Below are 11,302 nucleotides of genomic sequence, written 5' to 3'. Positions count from 1 at the left end.
GGTGTGTAGTTAGAAAATCTGAGTGAAAATTGAGTGCATATCTTGTAAGGAATTGAGCAAATTCTCTAAGGCATGTTACTACATTCAAAACATGGTTTTAAATGCTTAATTGTGAACTAGTATGTGGTGACTATGATTAAGAATGTACTTAAGGGTAAAGATGGCTAAATTCTGTGGGAATAATGATTTTTAACTTGTCATGTGCATTGGAAATCCCTGAAACGATTGTTGGAAGGTGTAGGTTGTGTTTTACGTGTTTAGTGTCGTTTTGTTTATTTGTTTTTATTCTGTTTTGCTCGAGGACTAGCAAAAGATAAGTGTGGGGAGTTTGATAGGAGCATATTCATGCGACTTAAATGGCTTGTTCTCGTACGTTTACGTTATGTTTCTCTAGTTATTTTAGTCCTTTATGCTTATTTTGTGTGTTTTCAGGTTCTAAGGGCTTAAGGAGCAAGAAAGTGCATTTTGAGGCTATTTGGAGCATTTTTGGGCATGGATTGGATAGCTTAATCATGGAGCAAAGAGGATGGACGAAATTGAAGCCTTATATGCTCTTTGGGGACATCAAACAAAGGGCCTAGCCCAATCAAACAAATCCTTTGAGCTATGGAAAACCTATAGCCCAATCAAACATATTATGCCATGCAAACCAACCTATTTTAGGCCCATTCTATGTACTTAAACCCTAGCCCTTTAAACTAGCCCTATTATGATTTATTTCACTTCCATACTCCTCTTAATTCCACATGCATTCACACACATGCACATCATTCACTCACATTTCCACCATTCATTCTTTATTCCACAAACAAGTCACATGCATTCACACACCAACAAAACAACTCCTTTGCCGTGCATTCCCACTTCCTTTCCAACATCTCACATGCATTTCCACCTTCCTACTTCATCATTTCACCACATTCTCCCTCTTTAAATCACATGCATTCATCATAATTCACAACACAAAACAGCCAACACATGCACCAAAACCTTCAATGCCGTGGGTTCCCTTTGAAATTCCAGCATCTTCACATGTCTTTCTAGCTTTCCCTTTCATTTCCACCACTCATTCTTCATCATTTCAGCCACCTACATGTATTAATTATTAAACTCTTCATCATTGCATCCAGAAAATGAGCAAGAAAGCTTCCCAAACACATGCATACACACACTATTTTCAGCACACACATGCATTTCCAACATAAAAATCTGCCTTGTGCCGTGCACTTTCATTGCATTTCCAGCTTTCCCTTTTATTTCCACATGCAATTCTTCATCATTGCAGCCACAAACACCTTAAACAAATAGCCATATACATCTCCACTCCTCCTATAAATACCCTTGCATTCATTCATTCACATATCATCTCATTTCATACACAACACACCACAAACACTTCCATCTTCTCCCTAGCCGTGAGTGTCTCTCCATTTTCTGCACCATTCCCTTCCATTTCTCCTCCATTTCTTCCATTTCCATAATCCCCCAATCCATTCAACACACCAACAACATCCCTTAGTCCTTGTGCCACAATAAAGAGGAAGATAAGAGGGCCTAAACGTTCATACAATTCACGTTTGAGTTGTTGGAATGTTTACGCGTTTCTTTGATTTCAATGTTTAAATTCAATTCTCTTTGTTTTGTAATATGAGGAATGGAAGAGAAGAGTGCCTAAACGTTCATACAATTCACGTTTGAGTTGTTGGAATGTTTAGGTGTTTCTTTGATTTCAAAGTTATGAGGAACTAAACCCTTTTTGGCTAGGGGTGATTTCAATACCATGATTATTTATGTAATATGAATTGATGAATTCCGGTTATGAACTCTTGATTCGTGAATGCAATTGGCTTAACTATTTGATGATTAACTTATTCGTGTTTGTTGATTGAGGGTCGACACTTAATTAGCATGCATGAGTATGTGGCTAAAGTTTAAGAAGGTTTCACATAATCGTTACTAACTTATACTTGAAAGTAGTGAAGGTCGCTTGTCACGATCGCGTTAAGTTTAATTCTTAGCATGAGTAACATGATGTCATAGTTGCAAATGCTTTGTCAATGCTTATGGTTTTCATTATTCTTAATGATCTTCGATTGTATCTCTATTATGATGACATGTAGGGAACTTTTGAGAATGTTTTGGGTTGTCGAATGATGCCATCCAATCCAATAATATAAGGAAAATCTGAGGGTTAACTAGTGATGTCACGGTTAATTTGGGGCATTGTCGTTCATAATTCAATGAAGGAATAACTGGAAATTGATTCATGTGCATAAATATCATGTGTGGAGAAAGAACCTCTAGCTAATTCACCAACCATCTTATTTCATCAATTTCATCAATTACTTTCTGTCTAGTTATTAACTTGTTTCGTTATTTCAATTTTCGTCAAACCTCAATCCCCCTTTTGCTTTAATGTTCAATATAGTTAGAAATCAATTTAGTTTGTGTTTTTAAAGCATTTTGATTCTTTTGGTTTGTCTTAGTGTTTTAACGTTTAGTTTCACATTCTTTGAGTATAGTTTAGTGTTTTATATTGTTTTTACGTTTTTAAGTCAATTTAGAAGGTTTTAGCAAGCCCTCCTAATCCCCGGTCTAGAACGATCCCTCACTTATCCATTCTACTACAATTGTCAAACGAGGGTTTAATTTGAGTGTCAAGTAATTTTCGCATCAACTAACTCACTAAATGCAAGGAAATAAGCTAACAAAATCGCATAAATATGCTCCTATCACCTCTAGGGCAGGCCCTATGTGGTATTTTGGGTGGAATATTCCAAGATATTTGTGTAAATAAATATCTTGGAGTAATTAGGTAAATATCCTAAATTGATGGGACTAGGATTACTTACTTGAAAGAGGTCTTCTCTGATTAAGAATGTATTTATTATAAGAATAAGGAATTATCCTATCATAAATACCTTTGACTTTTCCTACGGGCAGGGGTGCCTTAAGCAGTTGTTGATCTCTACCTGCTTCACCTCAATTGCGCGTGGTGAATGAGCTGCTCCTTGCTCATTTAATAGGGGTAGTCTTGTCTTTCTTAGGAAATAATCCATGTGTCAGCTCCATGATTTTTGGGATTATTTTTTGCTCCACAACACCCTTCACAACTCTATCTCTTTGCTTCTCCTTCCATGTGAATACAATGCTCAACTAAGCTTTTCTCTCTCAAGCAAAAACACACTCAGTGAACCAAAAAAGATTAAAGACATAGGATTTATCGAGTCACAATCGAAAGTTAGGTTCAATCCACCTGAATTGAACACCCCTACCCTTCAACAACTCCCTCTCTCTGCCTCTCTTTCCTCGCGAAGATGACCTTAACCTCTCATTCTCTTTGACAAAAACACACCAATGAACCAAAAAAAATAAAGGTATGGGATTACCTGGTCATAATCGAAACGGAGCTTTAATCCACCTAAATCGGTTGCTCACAACACATCCCTCTCTGTGCCTCTTTTTCCCTCTTGAACACGCGAAGAATCCCTCAGCTCACCCTCTCTCTGCCAAAAGCATACCGAATGAGTAATATATAAAAAGGTTTTCAATTGCGCAGGTTACAACAACACAGTTCTATCGTAAGCTCGTCAGATCACGACCATTGGATTTTGGTCCACATGCAAAGTCCGCACCATAGAAATGCCAAATATAATTACTAAACTTTTATTAGGTGCAAATTTGGGTGTGAGCTTAGCCTATCAGGCCCAACAAGCCCAAAATATTTCAAAATAAAAGTATATAGGCATTAACTTAGCCCATCAGCCCATTAGGTCCATACAGAAATCACAAAAGGCCATTATATAAATACCCTCACTTACCCACACCACCACTTCCTGTAGGTCTAGGGTTTTTCATTATTCAATTCAGAGTACAATCAAACTCTAGCAATGTCGACTCTCGCAATCGAGTCAGTGCAGTGTTTTGGCCGCAAGAAGACCGCTGTCGCCGTCACATACTGCAAGCGCGGCTGTGGCCTCATTAAGATCAACGGCTGCCCAATCGAGCTCGTCGAGTCCGAGATCCTCCGCTTCAAGGCCTACGAACCCATCCTACTCCTCGGACGACAGCGCTTCGCCGGTGTCGACATGCGCATCCGCGTCAAGGGAGGCGGTCACACCTCCCAGATCTACGCCATCCGCCAGAGCATCGCCAAAGCTCTCGTCGCTTTTTACCAGAAATATGTGGATGAGCAGAGCAAGAAGGAGATTAAGGACATTCTGGTCAGGTATGACAGGACCCTCCTTGTTGCTGATCCGAGGCGCTGCGAGCCCAAGAAGTTCGGTGGTCGTGGTGCTCGTGCTAGATTCCAGAAGTCTTACCGTTGATTTGGGGCAAATGGAAAGCGAAAGATGGACAGGTTTAGCTTCTTTGTTTCGGTTTAGGGTTTAAAGCTTATTGACTTTGATTTAAGAAGTTGGAAGTTAATGGGTATTTTATAATTTTGCAGAATTTTGATCATCGAGACTTTGTTGTTGTTTTTGAGTATGTTGGATATTGAATGGTTACCATATTAAGTATGACATGGTTCAATTAATTACTAGTTTATTTTGCTGCGTGGCTTAATCCTTTGGATAAACTAGTGTGTTTTGGCTTGCTTAAAATGCTTAATCTTTAGTATTTCTATTTGTGTGGCTTAGTATGCTTTAGCATATGTATAATATTTTCGTTCGGGCAATGCCGGCGCCCGGTCTCCTATGCTTTACCATTTATACAATGTTTTTGGTCTCCTATGCTTTACCATTTATACAATGTTTTTGGTCTCCTATGCTTTACCATTTATACAATGTTTTTGTTCCAGGCAATTTCGTCCCCCGGTCTCCTATGCTTTACTGATTATACAATGTTTTTGTTCCAGGCAATGCAGTCCCCCAGTTTTCTGTGATTCATTAGACTCGCCGTAAGTTTTTCACTTACCATTAGTTTTTTATAGATTTCATCCAAATTAATGTTAATTCTTATCATGTGCACACCATGGGACTCTCCTTTGCGGACAAAAGCGTCATTTTGTAAGATTTTCAGACACAAAAGTTATAGAATCACACATATTTGCATAGGCTTATATTTAGAAATCTAAAGTTTTCAATGACTTTAAAAATGAAGTGATCAAACTATTTTCCCATACTGTGCACATGTTTCAATTTAATAAAAATTTAGATAGAATGAATAAAAAATTAACAGGAGGGGCAAATCGGTCAAAAAATTAGTTTAAGTCCTTAATTTTTCAATTAAAAAGTTGAAAGAGAAATTGATGGTTCAGAAAGCAATTCGGCAGTTTAATCAAATGTTATCTTTGTTGGATTCTCCGCTCTAAATACAGGAAAACTTCATTCAGTTCAGTTTGAATAAAATTTTCAATATAGTTTTATTGATTAAGAGCTTTTCTGGCATTCAAGCCTCAAGGTCCTGTGTCTCCCACTTGCACTCAAAGCCATCTTTCCTTGTATCTAATACCCATTTTTTCTATATGACAATGACACAAAGGAGGATCCTAGGGACTACACTGAAGCAATGTCCGACATTGATTCAAAGAGATGACATGAGGCCATGAAATCCGAGATGGATTCCATGTATCAAAATCAGGTCTGGACTCTTGTAGACCCTCCAGAAGGTATAGTACCTGTTGGAAATAAATGGGTATTCAAGAGGAAGATAGGCGTTGATGGGAACGTGGAGACTTATAAGGCTAGACTAGTAGCCAAAGGTTACAGGCAACGAGAAGGGATTGACTATGAAGAAACTTTCTCTCCTGTAGCCATGATTAAGTCCATTCGGATTTTGCTTGCTATAGCTGCGTACCATGATTATGAAATCTGGCAAATGGACGTGAAGACAGCCTTTCTGAATGGCTACCTAGAGGAAGAGCTTTATATGGCTCAACCTGAAGGTTTCATGTCCAAGTCTGAAAAGACTAAGGTATGCAAACTTCAGAGGTCCATTTATGGACTTAAGCAAGCCTCCAGGAGTTGGAACATTCATTTTGATACTGAAATCAAATCGTTTGGTTTTACTCAAAACGAAGACGACAATTGTGTTTATCAAAAGGTCGTTGGGGAAGCAGTTGCATTCCTAGTGTTATATGTAGATGACATATTACTATTCGGGAATGACACTGCAGTACTTTCTTCTGTAAAAGTGTGGTTGTCCAAAACCTTCCACATGAAAGATTTAGGAGATGCATCTTATGTACTTCGGATAGAGCTCTATCGTGATAGATCCAGAAAATTAATTGGATTATCCCAATCTATGTACATTGATAAGGTGCTAAGTAGGTTCTAGATGGAACAATCTAAGAAAGGTATTCTTCTTGTAAGACATGGAATTCATCTTTCTAAGTCCATGAGACCTAAGACTTCTGAAGAGATACGGCATATGAATATGATTCCTTATGCTTCCGCCATAGGAAGTCTTATGTATGCCATGATATGCACAAGGCCTGATATCGCATATGCTGTAAGCATTACTAGTCGATATCAATCTAACTCAGGATCAGAACACTGGGCAGCTGTCAAGACGGTCCTTAAGTACTTAAGAAGAACTAAGGACATGTTCCTCGTTTATGGAGGAGCGACAGAGTTGCGAGTGGAAGGCTATACAGACGCAGATTTCAAATCTGACGTCGATGATAGAAGTTCCAACTCCGGATACGTATTCACTCTGAATGGTGGGGCTGTCAGCTGGAAAAGCAAGAAACAAAGTGTAATTGCCGATTCCACGACAGAGGCTGAATATGTCGCTGCAGCTGAAGCCGGCAAAGAAGCGTTCTGGATGAAAAAGTTCATTACTGAACTTGGAGTGGTTCCAACCATTACATCACCAGTAACTTTGTACTGTGATAATAGTGGGGCGATAGCTCAAGCCAAGGAACACAAGGCACATCAAAAGAACAAGCACTTTGACAGACGCTTTAATATCATTAGAAGATATGTTGCCGAGGGGAAAATCAACATCCTCAAAGTTGCTTCAGCCGATAACGTAATAGATCCACTGACAAAGCCAATGTCTCAGATCCAGTTTGAGTGCAAGTGGGAGATTGTTGGAAGGATACCCACAAAACCAAGCTGGATTTGAGACATTGGCTTTGTCAGTGGATCTGCTACGTTATCGGCTGAAGCAACTTTGAGGATGTTGATTTTCCCCTCGGCAGCATATCATCTAATGATATTAAAGCGCCTGTCAAAGTGCTTGTTCTTTTGATGTGCCCTGGGTTCCTTGGCTTGAGCTATCGCCCCACTATTATCACAGTACAAAGTTACTGGTGATGTAATGGTTGGAACCACTCCAAGTTCAGTAATGAACTTTTTCATCCAGAACGCTTCTTTGCCGGCTTCAGCTGCAGCGACATATTCAGCCTCTGTCGTGGAATCGGCAATTACACTTTGTTTCTTGCTTTTCCAGCTGACAGCCCCACCATTCAGAGTGAATACATATCCGGAGTTGGAACTTCTATCATCAACGTCAGATTGGAAATTTGCATTTGTATAGCCTTCCACTCGCAACTTTGTCGCTCCTCCATAAACGAGGAACATGTCCTTAGTTCTTCTTAAGTACTTAAGGACCGTCTTGACAGCTGCCCAGTGTTCTGATCCTGGGTTAGATTGATGATAGGAGCATATTTAGGCGACTTACTTAGCTTGTTTTCGTGCATCTATGTTGTTAATTCATAGTTATTTTAGTCCTTTATGCTTCTTTTGTGTGTTTTCAGGTTCTAAGGGCTTAGGGAGCAAGAAAGTGCATTTTGAGGCTATTTGGAGCATTTTTGGGCATGGATTGGATAGCTTATCCATGGGTCCAAAAGGATGGAAGAAATTGAAGGCCATTGATGCACTTTAGGACATACAACAAAGGGCCTAGCCCATTCTCTCATATTCTCTCCCTTATAGCCATGCAAAGAACCATCCATTCCATAAAAAACAACCCTATTCTAAGACCTTGCCATGCATCACATGCATTCCTTCAATTCAGCCACCATTCATTCTTTATTCCACATGCAATCATCATCACACACCCTAGCTACCATTCACATGCATTCACATGTATCACAACCCCAAAACCATCAAGAAATCTTCCCCTTGCCGTGCACATTCACTCACCACAAACAAGCCACATGCATTACACCCCACATGTCCCTTTAATCCTTCAAACATGCACCCTTTATTCTTTCATTAATTAAACCACAAATCAGCCACATGCACCCTTTAATCATTCAACCACAAAGCCACATGCACATTCACCCCTTTCTCCACACCAAAACCGTGCATACACACTTCATTCCATTCATTCATCATTCCATCTCATGCATCACCATTTATTCCATCCTAGAGCCTCATTATTCAATCCATCATTCAGCCATCTTCCACCCCCTTTAATCATTTAACCCACATACATTCACACACACTTCACATGCAAAACAACAACCATTCACACACAAAACATCACCATTCACCCTTGTGCCGTGTATCCCAATCCCTTTCCAGCATTTCACATGCATTTCCACCTTCCTACTTCATCATTTCAGCTACATATTCACCCACATGCACTTTAATCATTCAGCACATGCATTCACACACCAACAACAATTCAATGCTGTGTAATCCCATTACCTTTCCAGCTTGCTTATGCAATTCCAGCATGCATTCACATGGATTTTCAGCACCATTAACACCTTTGCCGTGGCATTCATTCCCCTTTCCAGCTTTCCCTTTCATTTCCACCACTCATTATTCATCATTGCAGCCACCTACATGCATTATTCATTAACCTTTCATCATGTAGACAGAAAATAACACAAATTCCACTCCTTTGCCGTGGCACACATTGACATTCCAACACCTTCACATGCAATTCCAGCTTGCATATGCTTTCCTAGCTGTTTGTTCATCATTAATTAGCCACTTGCATGCTTAAACAAACAGCCATTTACACCTTCATTCTCCTATAAAAGCCCTTGCATTCCCATCATTCAATTCATTCCTCATTTCATACACAACACACCACAAACACACCATTTCCCAAATCCTTGCCGTGGGTTTCTTTCTATCTTCTATCTATCCTCTTCCATCCCTCTCCAACCATTCCCCACTCCATTCCACATACACTTAAAGCCCTAAACATCTCCTTAGACCTTGTGCCACAACGAAGAGGAAGATAAGAGGGCCTAAACGTTCATACAATTCAAGTTTGAGTTGTTGGAATGTTTAGGTGTTTCTTTGATTTCAATGTTTAATTTCAATTCTCTTTGTTTTGTAAGTATGAGGAACTAAACCCCCCTTAGCTAGGGGGTGATTCGAAATATATGTTTATGCTTGTAATATGATTTGATTACTTTTAATTACGTTTCATAAGTTGTGAATTCAATTTGTTTAACTATTTGATTGATATCCTATTTATGTATGTTTATTAAGAATGAACGCTTAATTTTCATGCATGAATATGACGCTAGAATATAAGTGAGTTTCACGTAATAGTTATGAACTTATATTCACAAGTAGTGGAGGTTGCTTATAAACAATCGCGTTAAACAAATTCTTGGCATAAGTTTCATGCAATCATAGTAACGAATGTCTCGTCAACACTTATAGTTTTCATGTTGCTTAATGATTCTTGCTTGTATCTCTATTATGCAATTCATGTAGGGAACTTGTGAGGAATGCTTTGGATTGTCGTATGCAATCATACAATTCATTAACTTAAGGAAAACTTGACGGTTAATTTAAACGGACCTAATTAACCCGGGGCGTTGAGAATTCATGGTTTATTGAAAAGCAATTAGAAATCGTTTTGTATGCAAGTATAACATGTATAGAGATGAACCCCTTAGCTAGCTTCCCATCCATTCATTTCCGTCAAATCCATATTTACAATTTGTTTTGTTTCCAAGTATCCATTTTAGTTTAAATTCGTCCAAATCCAATTCTCCCCTATTTCGTTGAAGTTTTAGTCTTAATCTTTCTTATTTTTAGTTTTGCTTTCTTCGAGTATTAAATAGTGTTTTATATTGTGTTTTTACGTTTTTAAGTCAAATCCAAGTGATTAACAATCTCTCCTAATCCCCGGTCCAGAACGATCCCTACTTATACACTTCACTACAATTGACAAAAAGAGGGTTTAATTTGTGTGCGCATAATTCTCGCATCACAAATTAAACCCTCTTTTTGTCAATTGTAGTGAAGTGTATAAGTAGGGATCGTTCTGGACCGGGGATTAGGAGAGATTGTTAATCACTTGGATTTGACTTAAAAACGTAAAAACACAATATAAAACACTATTTAATGCTCGAAGAAAGCAAAACTAAAAATAAGAAAGATTAAGACTAAGACTTCAATGAAATAGGGGGGAATTGGATTTGGACGAATTTAAACTAAAATGGATACTTGGAAACAAAACAAATTGTAAATATGGATTTGACGGAAATGAATGGATGGGAAGCTAGCTAAGGGGTTCATCTCTATACATGTTATACTTGCATACAAAACGATTTCTAATTGCTTTTCAATAAACCATAAATTCTCAACGCCCCGGGTTAATTAGGTCCGCTTAAATTAACCGTCAAGTTTTCCTTAAGTTAATGAATTGGATGATTGCATACGACAATCCAAAGCATTCCTCACAAGTTCCCTACATGAATTGCATAATAGAGATACAAGCAAGAATCATTAAGCAACATGAAAACTATAAGTGTTGACGAGACATTCGTTACTATGATTGCATGAAACTTATGCCAAGAATTTGTTTAACGCGATTGTTTATAAGCAACCTCCACTACTTGTGAATATAAGTTCATAACTATTACGTGAAACTCACTTATATTCTAGCGTCATATTCATGCATGAAAATTAAGCGTTCATTCTTAATAAACATACATAAATAGGATATCAATCAAATAGTTAAACAAATTGAATTCACAACTTATGAAACGTAATTAAAAGTAATCAAATCATATTACAAGCATAAACATATATTTCGAATCACCCCCTAGCTAAGGGGGGTTTAGTTCCTCATACTTACAAAACAAAGAGAATTGAAATTAAACATTGAAATCAAAGAAACACCTAAACATTCCAACAATTCAAACTTGAATTGTATGAACGTTTAGGCCCTCTTATCTTCCTCTTCGTTGTGGCACAAGGTCTAAGGAGATGTTTAGGGCTTTAAGTGTATGTGGAATGGAGTGGGGAATGGTTGGAGAGGGATGGAAGAGGATAGATAGAAGATAGAAAGAAACCCACGGCAAGGATTTGGGAAATGGTGTGTTTGTGGTGTGTTGTGTATGAAATGAGGAATGAATTGAATGATGGGAATG

The 11,302-nt window shown here is 38.3% G+C and overlaps 1 protein-coding gene across 1 annotated transcript; it reads left to right on the top strand.

The window, feature by feature from the left end:
* The first annotated feature begins 3,820 nt into the window (after positions 1–3,820).
* Positions 3,821–5,062, top strand: LOC125473812 (40S ribosomal protein S16-like). The gene is made up of 2 exons (XM_048577108.1): positions 3,821–4,360; positions 4,859–5,062. Exon 1 carries the CDS (start codon positions 3,891–3,893, stop codon positions 4,326–4,328), a length of 438 nt encoding a protein of 145 aa, XP_048433065.1. The 5' UTR covers positions 3,821–3,890; the 3' UTR covers positions 4,329–4,360; positions 4,859–5,062.
* The last annotated feature ends 6,240 nt before the right edge of the window (positions 5,063–11,302 follow it).

The sequence above is a fragment of a genome, unplaced genomic scaffold (genome assembly GCF_019419815.1).
Source record: "Pyrus x bretschneideri cultivar Hongxiangsu unplaced genomic scaffold, Pyrus_bretschneideri_v1 Contig99, whole genome shotgun sequence".
Taxonomy (NCBI): domain Eukaryota; kingdom Viridiplantae; phylum Streptophyta; class Magnoliopsida; order Rosales; family Rosaceae; genus Pyrus; species Pyrus x bretschneideri.
Note: the sequence above shows the minus strand (reverse complement) of the source record. Positions and strands in the feature narration are given on the sequence as shown.

What these genes read in the sequence shown, in the direction of transcription:
- LOC125473812 (XM_048577108.1), top strand. Translation starts at nt 3,891, where the DNA reads ATGTCGACTCTCGCAATCGAGTCAGTGCAGTGTTTTGGCCGCAAGAAG.